Source organism: Puma concolor, chromosome C1, assembly GCF_028749965.1.
Source record: "Puma concolor isolate L17-30 chromosome C1, mPumCon1.1.hap2, whole genome shotgun sequence".
Classification (NCBI taxonomy): Eukaryota; Metazoa; Chordata; class Mammalia; order Carnivora; family Felidae; genus Puma; species Puma concolor.
This window is the reverse complement of record NC_141674.1, coordinates 152246958-152267406: the sequence shown is the minus strand read 5'-3', so window position 1 is coordinate 152267406 and position 20449 is coordinate 152246958. Positions and strand designations below refer to the sequence as shown.

At 36.1% G+C, this 20449-nt stretch overlaps 1 protein-coding gene across 7 annotated transcripts in view; it reads right to left on the bottom strand.

The window, feature by feature from the left end:
- Nucleotides 1-20449, bottom strand: part of SLC4A10 (solute carrier family 4 member 10) — a 300561-nt gene that overhangs the window by 24396 nt on the left and 255716 nt on the right. For all 7 annotated transcript variants that reach the window (XM_025912673.2, XM_025912675.2, XM_086718748.1 and 4 more), the window contains 5 exons: nucleotides 17812-17973; nucleotides 15750-15863; nucleotides 14542-14703; nucleotides 5681-5932; nucleotides 2998-3066 (listed from right to left, as the gene is read on the bottom strand). In XM_025912673.2, coding sequence (XP_025768458.1) covers nucleotides 2998-3066; nucleotides 5681-5932; nucleotides 14542-14703; nucleotides 15750-15863; nucleotides 17812-17973 — 759 coding nt within the window. The remainder of the gene's footprint in view (nucleotides 1-2997; nucleotides 3067-5680; nucleotides 5933-14541; nucleotides 14704-15749; nucleotides 15864-17811; nucleotides 17974-20449) is intronic.

Below are 20449 nucleotides of genomic sequence, written 5' to 3'. Positions count from 1 at the left end.
ATTTTCAATTCACACCCCAAATAATTCCAAAACCTGACATGCTTGTTTAGTTCTAAACCTCATGGGTATAAAATCATGTGAGTGGAATTAGGAGGAAAAATCTGTTGAAACCTATCAAAATGATTTTACTTTGTTTCTTAAACTTCTGCTGCTGTATTTATGTGAGCCTGGGGCCTAATAATAAATACTTTTCACTTACAGATGAAATTAGTGCTCGTGGAACTTTTGCCAAAGGCAGAAAACAAACAAAAAAGCCCACAAAAAACAGTAAAACAAATAAAACCTCTTCGGTACTCTTCCCTATCTGCATTATCAAACCAATTCTTTCAAAATACATTTTTCATACATGAAATTATAAATGAGCAAGTTAAATCCAATTTGAGTAAAATTTAAATGCATAACACTTCTCAACCATTTCCCTCTCCCAGGTAAATTTCACCCAGTGTCAGGAAAAAACAGTCATAGTATCTATTTGGGATGTCCAGTGATCTTTCAATGACTTTGTATTGAAGTTTTGCCTCAGTTCTGACATCCAGTACTTTCCTAAGGCTGAAGTGCTTTTTCTTCTCCCAAAGTCAGAAACTGGTTAGTTGTTCATTCAGGAAGAGATTTCTGTGCTGCCTGTCCCACAGTGTCAAGAATTTAGCGAAGCTATCCCCCATGGTATTATTGCCTTGGTATCCGTTCTGTTTGGCTAAGCAGCCTGTGGTCACCTGAATTGACAACTAGCCCCTCATGTAAACACATGCCCTGGACTACAGCCGGCAGACTAACAAGCAAATGTAAGTTTCTGAGATGGCTCCCCGAAATGTCCTTACAATAAGCACTCTCCCCTAACTCCCACAGCCTTCCCCTTGTGTGCTCCTTAGAAAAGACCCCCATGGGGCTTCCCAAAACCCTGCTCTTTTTATTTAAATTGATCAATCAGCCTTAGACCAGGAACCCCAAAGCACTTTATCCACATATCCAAATAAAGGCACGTGGCCCAGGTCTTGATTCTTTCTCTGTCTGTACTCTGCCTTGACTTCCTCATGTGGTCCCTTCAGGTGTGCCAGGTACTTCCTCCAGGACCTGTGAGTGATGAATTACCTATTTCAATTTCTCCTGTAGTCTACCGTTGAACCACAGCTTGCCATCCAGCACCCTGTGCTCCATTAACATGTGTGAAATTTGACAAAATCATAATAACCAGGTGACCTTTCTTTCATGTATCTGAACAGCAATGTGACTAGTAGTGTCATAGGAAAAGCAGCAATTTATGTATTCCTTTTGGCCAACAAATTTATTTTCAATAAATAGCCCTCAGAATTCGTCTCCTTTCAAGAAAACTTTAGTGCTTCAGATCAATAATGTTAAGTTATAAGACAAGATTATTCAAAGGTAAATTTAAGTAGAAATCTGCCTCTGTCCTTGTGTGGCATTCTTCCCTGTGTCTCTCTGTGTCCTCTCTTCTTAGAAGGCTGCCAGTCACTGGATTTAGGGTGAAGATGAGCTCATTTTGAGTTCCAAAACTAATCTATCTCCAAGACTCTATCTTTAAATAAGGTCACATCCTGAGTTTCCAAGCGGGCATGAATTTGGGGGAAGCACTATTCAAACCATTATAGTATCATAAGCACGAATAATTTGCTAAGCACCTCCGCAAAGATTTACAATACAGTTGTGGTCATTTTAAAATGTGTCCACAAATTCTTCCACACTAGTCTCTTCAAGAGATGGGGTCTAATTTCCCTCCACGTGTGCAAGCTGGATATAATGACTCACCCCTAACATACAAGAAAAAAATGGAAGTGACCATGTGTGACTTTGGCAACTAAGCCAAAAGGCACAGTGACTCCACCCTCCCTCTCTTTCGGGTTGCTCACGCTGATGGAAGTTAGCTTCCGGGTCATGAGGGCACTTGAGTCTCCTGTGGAGAGGCCTGTGTGGCAAAACAACAACAACAAACAAACAAACAAACAAACAAACCTGGGGCATCCTGCCAAAAGCCAGGGAGAGGCTGATGCCTTTTCCCACAGCCGTGTGATCAGCCATCTCAGACCCTGGTCCTCCAGTCCTATTCAAGCTTTCAGATGCCTGCAGACCTTGTCCACGTTCTGACAGGAACCACATGAGACACCTGGAGCTAGAACCACCCGGCTAATCTACTCCCAAATTCATAACCCGCACAAAATGTGAGATAGTAAGTGTTTGTTGTTTAAAGCCACTAAGTGAACTGTAATCTGTTGTGCAGCAATAGAAAATTCGTATAATTATATTGATTTAACCAATACTTAAACAACTAAGTTTTCCTTTGTACCTTGAAATTGCCTCACCCTGTACCTTTACTTTTAATTTTTTTAAAAAAGAATCCTATAACTATAATTGTAACAATGATAGAAACACAAGCATAAAAGGAAAAGAATCACCCAGGGTCTCACTACCCTAATAAATTGTTTTTATTTATCTGCCTTCCTTTTTGGTCCATTCACACTCACAGCTTTATAAACCTATGGTAGGTACAGCTTGTTTTCCTACTTTTTTGCTTTGGATTATTAAGCCATAAGCATTTTTATCATGTTCCTTTTATGGCCATCATAATTACCAATTTTAAATGACTGTACCATAGACCACTTAATTATTTTACTGCTGATGGATAGTTGGGTTATTTCCAATATTTTGATAGTATGTGTTACAATGAACATCTTTGTGCATACAGTTCTTTTCTGTTCCATACACACGATTACAGTAGCAAAGATTAAAAGCTTTTGGATATATTTTGAAATATACTGCCATTACTTTTCTAAGAGGGTTGTAAAGTCTAAACCTTATACAGTTTTAACATAACTTACGGTAAACAAAAGTACCTTAAAGTTAGGAACCAGGTTGAAGAAATTTAATTGTGGTCTGAAAGCTGATCGTCAGATGATGTCATTTTCTTAGCTATCACATGATTTAGCATGAATCGACCCAAGATAAGTCATCACAGATGTGCATCATTTACTGAAAGCAATTTACCTGAATTCCCTTTAGAGATGAAGCACCCATATAAAGAAACACCCCATATAGCACGGGCATGGGAATAAACTGTAAAAGAACAATTAGAAAAAAGATACAAGTTATTTTCAAATAACTGCTCATGCTGTTTTTCACTTACCAAAGAAAAACACAGAAAAATATTTTAGAAGCAATAGTGGGCCAAGTCAGAAGACTCAGGTTCAAATCCCCACTCTAGCACTTTTTTAGCTGCATAATCTTAGGTCAGTTACTTAAGCTCTCTGTGCCTTAGCTTCCCCACATATATCTAAAGAGGGATGGGGATAATAGGGTTGTTATGAGTATTTAATAGGCCAAAGCCTAAAAAAGTACATTTATAACACATAATAAACAATAAACTATTATTATTGTACTACTATAGGGAAATTTGAATTTTGCCTCACAATGATAAGATAATGATTTTTATGTGACCACATGAATATAACTATACAAACAGGACAAAATAAAACAGATGACAGTTGTTTTTAATCTACCTGGAGGGGAAAAAAAGGTATGTGTTCAATGAAAACTTTGATATTTTCTGTACCAGAGTGCTGAGACTATTTCAGGCACAGAAATATTTAAGATGGTGAAAATTTTTGTTAGCATTTGAAGAGAAAAAACAAGACTAAATTTACTGAAAAGAGAACTACATTTATCTGGAAATAATTTAGGTGAATATTAGATATATTTTATAAAGTTATATTTATTTTTATAAAGTTTGTTTATATTATGTAACTTTATTGGTTTCTTAATTGGTCAGAAACATAAAGCAATCTTGATATAAGCCTATTCTATTTATAACTGTCTAATTTTCTGTCATAGAGATAGTGAAATTTGGTATCAACAGTGTGTAGTGAAATTTGCTATAGTTTTTTTTCAATTTTTACCATTGTTTTAAATAAATACAAGTGTTACTTTAGTCTTTACCAGTTCTGAGCTGGAGTAGCACTTCCAAATGAATCTGATGCAGGTTATTATAGTAGTTTAGAAAAATGTAATTATTTATGCCATTGAAATGTTTTCTCCAGGGGCACCTGGGTAGCTCAGTCAGTTAAGCATTGGACTTTGGTTCAGGTCATGATTTAGCAAAGATTCGTGAGTTCAAGCCCCCTGTTGGGCTCTGTGCTGACAGCTCAGAGTCTGGAGTCTGCTTCAGATTCTGTGTCTTCCTCTTTCTCTGTCCCTCCCCTGCTCTCACTCACTTACTTGCTCTCTCTCAAAAATAAGTAAACATTAAAATAATTGAAATGTGTTCTCCAATTACATAGTTTTAAATGAGGAAACTTTTTTTAAAGTAATTTCTATGTAAAAGTTAAGATATGTGTTAACCAGGCTAATACAGATATTTATTTATAAATAAATATAGTAGCTTTGGAAACTATGACTCAGAATATGCTTTTAAAATAATGTAATTTAGGGGCGCCTGGGTGGCGCAGTCGGTTAAGCGTCCGACTTCAGCCAGGTCACGATCTCGCAGTCTGTGAGTTCGAGCCCCGCGTCAGGCTCTGGGCTGATGGCTCAGAGCCTGGAGCCTGTTTCTGATTCTGTGTCTCCCTCTCTCTCTGCCCCTCCCCCGTTCATGCTCTGTCTCTCTCTGTCCCAAAAATAATAAACGTTGGAAAAAAAAATTTTTTTAAATAATGTAATTTAATTCCCTTCCTCATCTTTTCTCCATTTAATTTTTGGGTTGGTTAAGGTTATTTGATAAAGCTTATCTGTAACTATACACTGAAGTGTTCAATGGATGGTTTATGTTCACAGTATTGAAAGATTTAGGCTTCAAACATTCTCTTACACTGATTTCTAAATATGACAACTAAAATGAAGTTTTATTTGCATAATAAAGTAATAAGAAAGAAAAAAAGATATTGGGATTAAAGATGAAGAATGGAGCTAACATCTAGATGTTCTTACATTATGCCAGATATTTGCAAACATGTGAACTGTTCAATTTTTCTCTTTTTACTGGACTAGCTCAGCATAATTCTAGCTCTATAGTTACTTATATAACATAGAAATGAATTCTTACAAATGTACTTGCAAAAAATGATAAATATAAGTAAACTTGTATAAATGACTGAAGGATTCCATCAAAATTTTCAAAGTACAGGCAAATAAAATGAGCTATAATTTAAAATATAATTGACATACCTTGGTAATATCTGCCAAAATTCTATGACAAAATAATTACTCTTTAACGCTTTTCAAAATGGATTCAATTATTTTAAATGTGAAAAAATAAGTATATACAATAGTGATGTCCATGTAGCAGTTTCATGTAACATTTAATACACAAAACTGCATATGTGGCCATGACCATTACATTGCTCATCTCTGTACCTCTATTTTGCACTAGGTAATGTTAATTGCAAATACATCGGACAAGAAAATAGAGACTTTATTTCATGCAGGCCTACAGTGAACTCAAGTCAAAAATTAGCTAAAAATGAGTGACCTGTCCCCATAACTTGGTAACTGTTTCAAAATTATGATAATAATTTACACATCAAACTTTACTTTGCCAGACTAAATTTCTCATGTATTTAAGGATTCTGAAATATAGCCCATAACTTCCCGTTAAGAAGTTGTATAAACATGGTAAAGAAATTTATCATTTGTATCACATGCTCTCTCTCAACTTCATAAAGGTAGATTTAATTACCTTCAGAATACTGGTCATGAAGACTGATGAACCCATAAGAATAAAAATCATAAGCCCAGTAACCCTTTGCTCCCGAATGCCAAGAAACTTGGGCTGTTCTCCTGGAGCTGAACATTCTGATTCCAGTTTTAAGCTGTTGACATGAGTGATGGACAGGACAGTGGCAGCCACAAACCACGGCAGGCCCATGATGGAGCACACCCCTAGCATGACAGCCACCATCAATAGATCCAGATGGTACCCGCAACCTTTCTGTGGAAAGAAAAGACGATTCTCACAGAAACTGAACTTAGCATGGAGACAAATGATACCACCACCATGAAACCATGAGAATAGAAAAGAGAGATTACCTTGAGTCTTAGACAACTGATTCTAAAATGCAAAACAAGTTAAAGATAAAAAGGTAACAGTGTGAAAACATATAATCCACTTAAAGAAAAGCTGCAAATGTTCCTTTTACAATTATGATTACAGTGACTTCTATCTACTTTAATAGGTTTAATGTATTACTGGGTTAATATTATGTTAGTTTCCATTCTATTTCTGTTGGATAATTGAAGTCATTATTAAATACAGTCACTTCTCTTAGTTTCCTTAAGTAGGCAAGTTGAATCACAATTCGTATATCTACTCATTTGTGATTAATTCATACCAAAAACTTACTGAACACCATATACCAGGCATCAGGTAGAAAACAGAAAACAAAGTAAGGATTGTATCAACAACAACACTCAGAATGGCCTGTGAATAGAAATTACTTCCTGACAATGCTTAAGAAGCCCTTCACATCAGATCTCCTAAAGAGAAACTCTTCTCAAACATTCTGTGTCCAATTGCCTTCTTTTGTCTCAATGGGACGGTGTCCCAATGTCTTACTGGGAAAAATAATATCATGGAATCTAAGCTTCCTTATATTTACCTATTTTTATTCTAATACAGCTTTTATTCTCTATCTTATTCTCATCTGTTTCAGTTTCAGCACCAGAAATATTTGGCCCCTCCCTAAAATGAAAGTTTTTGTGTTTTCTACCTCTCTGTGATCCTGCTCCACTCTCACTGACCTCCAGGTGTTGCAAACTTCCATGCTTTCTAGGACCAGGCAGGAAACATAACTGAGGAAACAGGTGCAGGAGGCATGTGGAGTGGAGATGCAGGGAAGTGAGACAGCTCTCTAGGAGAGGGTGAGTGGCTGAGGGCAGGTGGGGAAGAGCAAGCAGCATTTCCCTCGCCTTCCCCCCACCATAGGAAATCATCAGCAAAAAGCCTCAGAGGTAGCAAATGGCGTGGCCTACTTTACACTCCAACTATTAATGACTACTTCATGAAAGGTAGTATGATAAAGTGGTTAACGGCTTAGGTTCTGGAGATAGGTGGCCTGGGATCAAATCCTGGCTCAACGAATGTCCCTGGACAAATCATTTAACCTCTTGTGCCTCTGTTTCCCTATCTGAAAAAGGATGATGGTGATAACAGGAGGCACCCCTTTGGGTTGTTGTGAGAATTAAATTATTTAACTTTGAAAATCATTTAGAACAATGTCTAATATGCACTAAGCATTCAGTAAATGTTAGGGACTATTATATTCTGGCAATTGAACAATAATTTTTTATTTGTACTCATTTGTTTCAAGGCTCCTCAATAAAATTACATGTTTCTTAAGGGCAGGTAACTTATATAATTTCTCAATATTTCCTGTAGTTTTTTTTAAGATTTATTTATTTTTGAGAGAGAGAGCACAAGTGGGTTAGGGGCAGAGAGGGAGAGGGACAGAAGATCCAAAGTGAGCTCTGCACTGACAGCAGCAAGCTCGAAGTGATACAGGGCTGGAACTCATGAGCTAGATCCTTGAGATCATGACCTGAGCCAAAGTCAGACGCTCAACAGACTCAGCCACCCAGGTGCCCCTTTCCTGTAGTTTTTAACACAATCATTGGCACACAAGAAGCAATCAATAAGGAACAGATTGGCTTTTTTAGAGGGAAATATGCATACTTCAACCATTATAGAATTGGGTTTAATAAGTATAATTTAAAATAAATATAGCCATTAAATTTGTTATTATGAATATGAGCAGAAATTACCAATTCTTCTAGAGGAATAATTTTGGCCTTTTTTTTTTTTTTTTTAACCAGGCAGTTTTACCAAACTACAAGCAGTTTCTAGTTAATATGAAAGCTCCTATAGCCAGGAGTGTGAAATATGCTGAGTATTTGTTGCATACTCGTCCTGGTGGTGTTTTCTTTCTGCTATTTTGTTTTGTTAATCATTCTATTAAGAGAAACACTCTTAAAGTCAATTGTACTTCCTTTTCTTTCTGTCTACCCCTACAAAATTATAAAAGTGCAGGAGACGACAGGAGAAAATGGCAGATATCCACATAAGGACATTTTCCTCCTGTGTTGTCACCACGACAGTGGCAACCTTCCTTGGGTTGGCTTAGCTGTAGCAATGTTCCAGCTCACGAGAATGCCTAAATTCAAATTCTCTCGTGAATAGGACTCTAGAAACTTTTTTTTTTTTTGCAAGTAACTCAGGAAAGATTTTTATTCCTAAGAGCTGGGACACCAGAAGAGAAACACTCTGGTGTCAGCTTAACCAAAACAGCATTGGAAGAAGCTTCACCAGAGCCACACTATGGTCTTCTAGTCCAATGAACAATTTGGAAGATGTAGCCACATAGAATAGAACTCAAATTTTGGTCCCTTTAAAGGACCATGTCTTAACCAGTTAGAGGAGTGTTTTGTCCTGGGGACTCTGGAATGAGAAGGATGTAGAAAGCAAAGGACCTAGCTCTGCCTCTGAGGGAGTATAGTGTGAATGGTGCCCCCTGGGCTGTTTTGCAAAGTTAAGGTACTGCTAAGAGAGAATGGAAGAAGTGCTAACAGCCATGAGATAAACATCAGAGGAGGGCAGGGGACAGGGGCTTTGAGATTCTCACTTGCGCATGCGTTTTTTGGCACATCCTAGGCTTTCCCAGGGTTCATGTTCACTATGGCTTAATAATACAAGGAAGGCCTTCTTCATGATAGTGATTTCCTATAGCTCTTACTTAGGGTTTTACAAATACGATACAAATATAAACAGTGCAATTCTGGATTGCAGGAAGCAGACAAAATAATGGTTTCAGAGTGAATAATTTCATTTTTAAATTTAGAAAGCTAGTTTTGTAAAACACAAGTATCTAATAAACACAAAATATAATCCCCTCCCGATTTTGTTGTACAGTAATGGGAGCATCTTAATTTCATGTGAATCAAAGGAAATAAAGCAGGGCTGGCACTTCTACTAATTAATCATCATCCTTCTTGCGTTTCATTAAATATCTTAAAACTTGGTCTTTGTACCCAAATTATTAGCTGATAGGCATGACAGCCAAAGAGAAGCATCCCTTTGTCAGAGAGAGAACTCTGTACCTTCTAACATATTTCTGTAGATTTTTCTGAAATAAAGACAGAATCGGAGCTTTTATTCTCACTTTCATCCATGAATCACAGGAAATGGACATATGGGAGGAAAAGGGAGCATAGCAACAGGTGATGCTACACCAGACCCCACTAAAACCAACATGCAGCAAGACAAGAGGCCAGCCAAGAGGACCATCTGATACCCAGATGCCACTGCTGAAAAAATTCATTTCAAAGCTTGGCAGCAATTTCCTGCATCTGTCAAGTTAACCACATAAAAGACTATAGATTGACATGAAGAACCAGGCTGACAAAGAGGGCAAAAAAGAACATATCAAATGCCATAATCATCAAGAGAATGTGGTGCCAAATGAATGTTGCAAATGCATTCATTTACTCAAGTGATCTGAGATTGTATTGCTGTTTATTAAAAATGATGTCAAAAGAAGACTGAACTGTCTACAGAAACATGTAGAAAAGCCCACAGTTGTATCTTAACAGAAACTTTCTTTTCTGTAACATAGTGTCTTTCTTTCCACTTTTAGAGAATGTACTTTTAAAAAAGGCAGTTATTTCTAATGCTTTTCAAAGGGATTCAGCTAACCTATGCCTAGCCCACTTCTCTAGGTAAAAGACAAGAAGTGCTAGAGAGAGTATGGATTTGTATCTATATAGAATATAGATAATAATTTGCCTTCTCAAATTTTTACACTTGCATTTTGCAGCTTCTATCACTCCTGAATGACCCCAAAGACCATGAGGTGCAGTGAGTTGAAATTTTGCTAATTTGAGCCTCTTCATTCTGAGGGAGGAGGAAGTCACTTAGTGAGTTGGGCCAACTTCTTCAGCTCAACACAGCTTTACTCTGTATGTAGTAACACTCTCAAAATGATATAAACATTTTTAATGGCATGAAAAAATGCCCTATAAGAAAACTACTTTGGTAATGGAAGTGAAGAAAAGGTGAAAAGATCTAAAATGTAAGTTTGGGAGACATACAAATGATGAATTCCAAGGTGACTTGGATATATGATGTGGACTGAAATACACACTGTGGGGTCAACCAGGTGTTTGTTACAGAAACTAGAAAACATGATTCATTAAGCTTTTGGGGGGCATAATTCAACCAAGGCAAAAATGGGTTTTCAAGTGATAAAAAAAAAATTAGCAAAAGCTGAAAATGTGGTTAACTTGTGGTCTGGGGATATACTCAAGAAACACGTATCTTTTCCTGACAGTGTGGTTCAAGTCAAAGCCAAGAGACTGTGCAAACATTTCGGTGAAGCAACAGGTGGGGAGAGTAGCTATGGAACAAACCGTTACTCTGACTCAAGAATGTTCTGAGAATGTGATTTTTTTATTGTTATTAACAGGAAAATCAGCAGCAGCAGACCGCACTATACTGAAGCTTATAATGGTTAGAGGTTAAAAAAAAAAAGTGTTCAGCATACGTAAAATATATCTTCACTGGAAGGAACTTGCTTTGCAAACATCCACATCTAAGGAGGAGGATGGGGTGTTCAGACTTACAGGGACCAAGAAAAGATTAATTCTTCTACTCATGGCAACATAGCAGAGCTTATGATGAAGTCAGACTTGCTCTATTATTTACTAAATCCAGGCTATGAAGGGATAAAATATAAACATTTGATTGCATAGTCACTTATTTGTATAATAAAAAATTAATTATAAATAATGTAATATATTTTAGTAATTCAGCCTCAAGTTTATTTCAGGCTTTGGGGAGCCTGGGTGGCTCAGTCGATTAAGCATCTGACTCTTGATTTTGGCTCAAGTCATGATCTCGCAGTTGTGAGTTCAAGCCCCATGTCCGACTCTGTGCTGACAGTGAGAAGACTGCTTAGGATTCTCTGTCTCCCTCTCTTTCTGCCTCTCCCTGGACCCCACAAAATAAATAAATAAAATTTTAAAAAATGAAATGTTTTAATGCTACATTTAATTCTACAAATGCAAGTACTTGAAAAGCCCACTTAAAAATGTTACATGATATTTTAGCTATTCCGCATAATATTTAAAGGGAAAATATAGTGTATGTGCTGAGTTGGAGCTTTGGAAAGACTGTGTATATCAAGGGCCTACCACAGGCTCATGAAGAAGGAGGAGCAGGTGTTATGTAATTTATAAGGTTTGGAGACCTAGAAAGAACAAGGAAATGGAATGGCCAAAAAAGGTTATATTACCCTCAGCAATCTTCACTTACTTCTATATTTTGTTTCAATACGGTTCCATTAATATATAGGAAAAAATACTGCCTGTACTAGTTTAGCTGGTAGTCTTTACAAAGAATAATTTTTTAGTGAGATCAGTGGGATTTCTGCCTAATTATAAAGGCTAAAAACAAAAACAAAAAAACCTAACTTACTTGAAAGGCTTACTTTCTTCCTAAAATAGGAGTCTTTTAGCTCATTTTAAAATGTGTAATATAATGAAATATATATACAGCCATCAAAAATGATAATGCAGATATATATTGGCATGGGATGACTACCATGTTAATGCTCTTACATGAAAAATAATACAAGTAACATAGGTCATATGAAAATATATATTTGGGTATATATCAAAATTTTAACAATATAATCTCTAAGAAATGAAATTATGTTTTTCACTTTTGTCTTTTAACTTTTTATATTGTCTAATTTTTTTTCATTTATTCTTTTTAAAGTTTACTTATTTTTGAGAGAGACACAGAGAGCACACACACACAAGTGGGGGAGGGGTAGAAAGACAGGGAGAGAGAAAATCCCAAGCAGACTCTGTGCTGTCAGCTCAGAGTCCGATGTGGGGCTCAATTCCACAAACCAGGAGATCATGACCTGAGCCGAAATCAAGAGTTGGACACTTAACCGACTGAGCCACCTAGGTGCCTCTATTGTCTAATTTTTTTTTTTTAATTTTTTAATGTTTATTTATTTTTGAGAGAGACAGACAGACAGACAGACAGACAGACAGACAGAGTGTGGACAGGGAAGGAGCAGAGAGAGAGGTAGACACAGAATCTGAAGCAGGCTCCAGGCTCTGATCTGTCAGCACAGAACCCAACGCGGATCTCAAACTCACAAACTGCGAAATCAGGACCTGAGCCGAAGTCGGACGCTTAACCGACTGAGTCATCCAGGCGCCCCCCTATTGTCTAATTTTTACACCAAAAGCATATGTGACTTTACAATGAAAAATATAAAGATGCTTTCAGTTTTAAAAAATAAATCAGTGTCTGGGAAAAATGTTTTCCTACTTCTTAACAGAGTTAACAGACTAACAATATTCAACCTAAAGTACTTACACATGTTTTATAGATCTATTTGATCAACTATGTAACTTTCCTAATTAAGTTGTGGCAGTATTTGCTTTTGCAGATGACAGATATCTTAAAAGCAAATAATATTTTTGAATAATTGTTATTAAATAAGTAGTCTATTAGACTTGGAAATCTGAATTCCTTGTTTTGAGGCCTGCACATCACTCAAAGTTTCCAATATTGAATGGTGTAGTTCAGTGGTATTTTGGATCCAGCTCGTATAGGCTTATGGGAACCAATAGTTTAATTTCCTAAATTTCTTCCTGCCAATTGATGTCACATTGGTAACTTGAAATGGGTCACGGTGGGAGTATTCACACCATGAAAATCAGCAAACATTATAAACCAGGGTCTCTCTTTTGTAAATGCCGAGAACTGGCTGTTAACCATGTACCAGCATACCACTTGTCTAGTTTCCAAGACTTTTCTGACATATTTTTGTAAAATTATCTTTCTAAAAAAAGTTTTTATTTAAATTCCAGTTAATTAACATGCAGTGTAATATTAGTTTCAGGTGTACAATACAGTGATTCAACACTTCCATGCATCACCCAGAGATCATCACAAGGGCCCTCATTAATCCCCATCACCTATTTCACCCATCCCCCACCCACCTCCCCTCTGGTAACCATCAGTGTGTTCTCTATAGTTAAGAGTCTGTTTCTTGTTTGTCTCTCTCTTTTTCCCTCCGCTCATTTGTTTTGTTTCTTAAATTCCACATAATTAAGAATTTTGTCTGACAAAAACAAAAAGTGAAATTGAACACACTCCTTTTAAAAAAGGTTTGGAGCACTAGAGTTAGTTTCTACAAAGAGAATGAAGAACGCTCTTTGTTTTCAAATAGACACACATTTTCTCCAAAATATACACCAAATTCCTTCTTAGTAAGATTTATTATAAATAATTGTGCTTTCTTACATTAATGCCATTACTATTTTCCATCAAATAGTTCAATCACAGATTGTTTAATCCTTCTAACAAACATACTTATGAAATCCTGTAAAGTAAAATTTCTGTTGCTCTGACAAGGAAACTTTCCCTAGAGTTTAAAGAGTATTGGGGCGCCTGGGTGGCGCAGTCGGTTGAGTGTCCAACTTCAACCAGGTCACGATCTCGCGGTCCGTGAGTTCGAGCCCCGCATCGGGCTCTGGGCTGATGGCTCAGAGCCTGGAGCCTGTTTCTGATTCTGTGTCTCCCTCTCTCTCTGCCCCTCCCCTGTTCATGCTCTGTCTCTCTCTGTCCCAAAAATAAATAAACGTTGAAAAAAAAATTAAAAAAAAAAAATAAAGAGTATGTGAAGATAGCAGGGAATTATCCCCACTATATCTGATACCAGAACAAAACAATTTGATTAATTGTGCATGTTCTGCTTTTATAAGTTTTGATTTAGATTATTTTTGACCATTCATTGGTTTTGTTGATTTTATATAACATATTCCTAGAAGTGATAGTGCTTACATTAAATATCTCAGAAATACTGCACACCAGTGAACAACTTTGATTATTCACGGTTGCAAAATGACAGAGTCAGAATATAATAAATAAGATATATCCATATTTATTCTCTTTGTATATAAAAAAGTCATTGAAATGTGCAATAAAACTCAGCAAAGAGATCACTTACAAACTATAACATTTATGGCTGGGTTTTCCATAATGTCATAGACATTATGGAAAAATGAATAACTAAAGCAAATGAGAAATACCTGAATATGTAATTTGTTCCAATAATGAAGGCAACCTAATAGATAATACTTAGGGTCAAATAGAGAAGTAGAAGAATGGCATATACAAGACAAATTGGTAAAGCTGCACGTCACCAGAATAGATGGTTATTTCACTAAATTGTTTTAAACATGGTAAAGGTACAGCCTTGGCAATGTGTATTTTAAGTTCTGGAAGTAAGGTTTCAGAGTGTAGGCTCAGCCAAGTGCTATAAATACATTAAAAAATTAAAAATTAATTAATTTTAACCTCATTGTAAAACAAAGTGTCATGAATACAGACAATAAACATTGCAAACCTGAAAACATTATCTTAATATTTCACTATACAAATGAACAGGCAAAGTATAATAAATATCAGTCGACATCCATTAAGTCATGAGCATTTGCATTAAAATGGATGCTAAAATATACCTTTAGCTTATGCTCTTTTCTGTTGATGATGACAGCTGTAATCTGTTGGTCCATAAAAATTAGAATAGTACAGAGCAAAGCTGGAATGATGGCAGCTATTACTGTCCACCATGGATTTGGACCTAAAGGTGTAACAAACCAGCCACGATCATCTCTGGTAGGCTACAGGAAACAAAAGAATGTATATAGTTAGTTACTGGATTAATGAATACCTAATCAAATTAAGTCTTACAGATGCTACCAGGAAAGCACCAATTATACACTGATATGCTGTGTGAGCTACCTTTAATAATAATAGTAATATCCACAAAGCATTTATAAGGTACAAGGCACTAGTCTAAATGCTTTAAATATTTTAACTCTTTTTTTGTTCAGAACATTCTAAAGAAGATACAGATAATAAAATTGAGGCATCGAAGGGCCTAGTAAGTTGTCCAAGATCCCAAAGGTGTAAGTGGTGGAGACAGAATTTAAACTCTGACTGGCTCAAAAATCTATGTTCTTAATCAACACCTACAGTAAATAAAATAATATTAATATTTATAATTTGCAGTTGACAAATTTATTTACATTTATAAATAGCACACTGACAAATGTGTATAATTCTTATATGTGTGCACAGGCCATTATTTGAAAATAGCATACAGACACTTGGTCCTTTCCGGAGTTCAGGGAATGCTTCTGAACATTGCTGGTGCCTGAGACGAGTCCCAAAGGAATTCATTTTGACAATTCTTTGAGGACCTCCCCATCCCCATCTGACAGGTGAGAAAACTGAGGCTCACAGAGGTTAAGTAACTGGCCCAAGAATTGCTTACTTATTAACATGGTCAGAATTCCAGTCCAGACCTAATTTTATCTCTTTCCCAAGGCCTATCCACTGCGCAATTTTGCATCAAAATAACGCATTTTTCCCTTAGTTTCAAACCATGTCCTTATCTTTCAGGAGTGTTGCATATAGATATTCCTACTAGAATAATTGACAGAAAAATTTTTCAATTAGCCTCTAGATAACACTTCTGGTTTTTTTTTTTTCTTTTTAATATTAAACCAAAATTTTTACTCATGCAGTGGGCATTTTATTGAATGTTCTATTACCCTCTATTCCTTATATTTTCATGAAAATCTCAAGTACTAGGGTTACAGCTATCATCTAAATGAACATGCAGAGATGGAGACATAGATAGTAAATGCTATGATAACTTCACCTTGAAAACACTTGGTACTTGTAGTTTTGGAGATGGAATCCCAATGGCATAGTCAATTAAAACCATACACAGAATTGTAAGAAAGACAGCAAAGTCACTCACTATGGATCGAACCTAAAAATGATGAAAACACTTGTCACTTAAAGAACTATAAATAGTAAGGAATACTCAAGAACACAATTCAGAATCACAATTTATAAACACTTTATGACATAATATCACAAAATTATATTTGATGCATATTATAATATTACAATTAGCTCTGTCAGAGCCTGAGTATATATTTATGTATTCTGTCATTAAGATGGATATGCACTCGGGGCACCTGGGTGGCTCAGTCGGTTAAGCGGCCGACTTCAGCTCAGGTCACGATCTCGCGGTCCGGGAGTTCGAGCCCCGCGTCAGGCTCTGGGCTGATGGCTCAGAGCCTGGAGCCTGTTTCCGATTCTGTGTCTCCCTCTCTCTCTGCCCCTCCCCCGTTCATGCTCTGTCTCTCTCTGTCTCAAAAAAAATAAATAAACATTAAAAAAAAAAATTAAAAAAAAAAAAGATGGACATGCACTCAACCTTTCTAGAATCAGGCATTCTGTAATAGCTACATGGTGATTGTGCTGTTTTCAGAATTCATTTAAAATCTAAGTTTATTAAGTGCATCAATATTTAATACACAGAATAAGACTGCATGGCCAGCATTAGGCTGAATTTTAGGATTCTTTCTACCGAGGGTACCATTTTAATATGATAATCTAAAGCACAATAAAAGAATCTATTTATATTGAAGAAGCAGAATATTTTAGTTAGTTTATCTGGATTGTTAAGTATGGAAGCAGGGAATGTGTACTACAGAGCAGAAAAAATTTAAAGTTGTTCTGTATAAGCTAGTTCTTTTTCCTTTTTTAAAAAAAATTAATTCCAGTGTAGTTAACATACAGTGTTATAGTCATTTCAGGTGTGCAATACAGTGATTCAACAATTCCACACATCACCCAGTCCTCATCAAGATAAGTGTATACCAGTTTTTAAAGCCATTTTCCATTTATTTAAAAGAATTTTTTTGAAGTTTATTTATTTTTCAGAGACAGAGAGGGACAGGGCGTGAATGGTGAGGGGCAGAGAAAGGAGACACAGAATCTGAAGCAGGCTCCAGGCAAGGAGCTGTCAGCATACAGCCCGACACAGGGCTCGAACCATAGACACGGAGATCATGAACTCAGTTGAAGTTGGCTGCTTAACCGACTGAGCTACCCAGAGGCCTCAAGCCATTTCTCATTTATAAAGTCACCGTGGATTAATTAAATTGAGCTCTGGGGAGGGGAAAGGAATTAATCTTCCACCTTAGGGAAGGAAGAGGTGACAAAAACAGAAGTTTTACCTGGAAGAAACAGTTCTTAAAACATTTTCCTAGAGTGGAATTTTGATCATAATCTTTAGCTCATCCCTAAAAAGCTTGTTTTCTTGTTTCTTTTCTTTTTTTTTTCTTTTTTTTTTCTTTTTGGCTGAGTCAGACATTATAGGTGTTACTTTGCAGTGTTAAATATTGAACTAAGCTGTTTCTCTGTTTACTTTCCTCTCCAAATATGCAGATGCAAACGTGGTGGGTTAGGGGGAGGGACTGACACTTTAAAAATGAAAAAGAGAATAGTGTTCCAATGAGTCTTGCAGGGGCTTTCCCAATTAGAGAATGTAACAGTGGCTCCTATGAGGTATCTGTCAGGCTGGAATAGTTCCCACTGTTCACTGGGCAAGAAAGTGACAATCAGTAATGCAGTGTGTGCTTTTGATTTCCAAAAGCGTAAGTGGCAAAGTGGGAGCTTATCTTTGGGATCTGAAGTTAGAATAAAAGCCCAGAGGGAACATGCAGTCCCAGCACCTGAATCACAAAGGATCCTAGCACCTCTCTCATCGCACCTGACTCCTAACCTGGCAAGCTCCTTCACATTAAAAAAAAAAAAAAAGCTTTTTAGTGGCTCCTTTTAGGACAGCAATTGCTATTTCTTTTGTCTTAAAACCCATATGACTATAACATACTTCGTGTTGATCAGGAAAATTGTAGTCGAAGTACCTTGGTTGGAAAATAGCGGCTGGTCTTGAACTGCTTCAGGGTGGCTGACAGAGTAACTGTGGAAAAGAACAGGATCACTGACCAAAACAGAACATCTGGGACATATGGGTGATCATGGCCACAGGCTCGTCCAACATATTCTCCATGCAACGATTTGCATTCCTGCCAGAGGAAGTAAAACAAATGGAGCAAATAAGGGGAAAAAAGGACGCATTTCTTTCAGAAAACTAACATCTTAAGATCAATCTCAAGGATTGAACAGAGTAAGCTTCATGAATTCTATTTGAATAGGTAGTGAGCAATTTTAGAGATTTAGATTATGTTAAAATTGAACACGAACCACTTACAACATTTTTTGCTTTTTAAAAATTATATTTAAATCTACAAAATTAATTGATTACCAATCAATGTATATTTAACCTAATCTCCACGAAGTTCCTAACACTAGATTTATTGAAAGTATGACAGGCTTGATGAGTGGTAACTAGGGTGAACACTATGCCAAACCATTTAAATATATGATCTTAATTGATTTCTACATCCACCCTATAAAATAGGGAGATGTCATTATTTCTATTTATGTCTGAGGAATCTGAGACATAGAGAAATTAAGTAATTTGCCATGGCCTCACTGCTGCTGGGTAGCAGAGCTTTGAGACAAACATGGTGCCTGTGGTGGGAATATTATTGCACAGTGAAGAAGAACAGTGATTTTGTAGAATTATCTAGTCCAAAAGCTACCAAGAAAAATGAGAAAGGCAACAAGAAAACTATGATATATTGCTACTTAAAATAAAATTGGGAATCAAAGATGGAGCTCAAAATTAGGTTACAGAACAAAAGAGAAAGACTTACTATGTGAATAAGGCAAAGTTCATATTTATTATGACTTGTCCTTGATCCAATATTATTTTCCTGGTATGTATTTTTATAAGCCCCTGAAGGATCATTCTAATTACTACCTTAGCCAGGAGGTGGCAGCAAAGTCAAAAAAATTTCTTTTCTCCAAGAAAAACAGCATTTTGAAAATTAATAATTTGAATTGAAATAAAAAATTATTTTAAACTCATTTTGATTTCTCTTATTTTATATTAAAGATCCTATTACTGAAGTATTTTTTTTCCAACACAGAGAAAATAGTGCTTTACGTGATCCAGTGACCTTATTAGTACTTGAGATATTCTGGACCTACACAGAAATTGAATTGCACCAGGGCACAGAAAGATCTTAGAGAAAAATATGGACTGAGGACTGATCAGCAGCAGACTCTGCCCAGTACAGAGTCTGGACTCCTTGTATAGCAGAAAATGAATACCTTTAAAAGATTTTGGAATAGGTCACAGACAATCACATTTTCCAAAAACAAACCAACAGCCAATAAAATCTATTTGGGACAGCTACCCCTAAGGCTAGAATTCTTGAGAAATATTGTTAGCTTACCTTATAATTCTTTTTAAAAAATTGTGTCCCCTTTTCTAATTTAGCTGCAAATATCTTCCTTGCTAGCTAAAGTTGAAATTCTAATTATCCATATTAAGCTAATACAGAGCACAATAATTTGGATAATTAAAAGACCAAAGAAACCACACCCTCCCAGCCTTACTTATGGTTTTAATTTTCCTTCTGTCAAAACTCTTAAAAAATATACAAAGTGCCAAAAGTGAATCGTTGCATTTTTAGTCTCTTCTCTTGCTCCTCTCCAGAGATGCTGGTAGAGCAATTATTAAGCAAAGTCATGATTACACAGAATGGCTAAATACAAACAGGAGCTAGGAGATGAGTTGCAAACACATCATCTATAGATTTGTGGCCATCTTCAGTCTTTTGTGCCAATATAAAAGTCTTCTAAATATTCCTTGGATTTGGCTGGGTCTTCTTCTCGACTCTTAAGAACATAGATGCCATTTAAAGGAGCATTCAGTGCTCATATAATCTATAATAAATTGCCAATAGCTTGCCTTGTTACTTTAATTCAAAGCAAATTTGAAAAGGGTGGGTTTTTTTTCTTCCTTTGTAGAGGGCAGTATGCTATTTAAAAATAAAAATCGTGACCTACAAAATTCTACATTAATTTTCTGGTTTATACTAACTATACCCCAAACACAAACACACACACACGAACCACTTATTTTATTAATAAGAAATTAAAGTTGGCATTATCATCTTCCTCTTTATATACATACAAGCTAATGTAATTCTAGCACTGAGACAATTCTTAGCCAATTTTTAGTCAATTGCTCATGAATATTTTAAACCTTGCCTAGGAATGACTGATTTTGAGATACTGTTAATATATATGTATATTATCATATATATATATATATATATATATATATATATATATATATGAAACCTACATATCCTAACTTGCCATAAAAGACCTGAGTTAAACATTATACATGATAGCCAAGATATGAAAATAACCTATATGTCTGTTGATGGATAAATGGATGAAGAAAATGTGGTATAAATATACAGTGGAATATCATTCACCCTTAAAAAAGAAGGAAATCCTGTCATTTGCAAAAAACATGGATGAACCTGAAAGAGACTATGCTAAGTGAAATAAGCCAGACATGGAATGACAAATACTTTATGACTTCGCTTATATATGGAATCTAAAAAGTCAACCTCATAG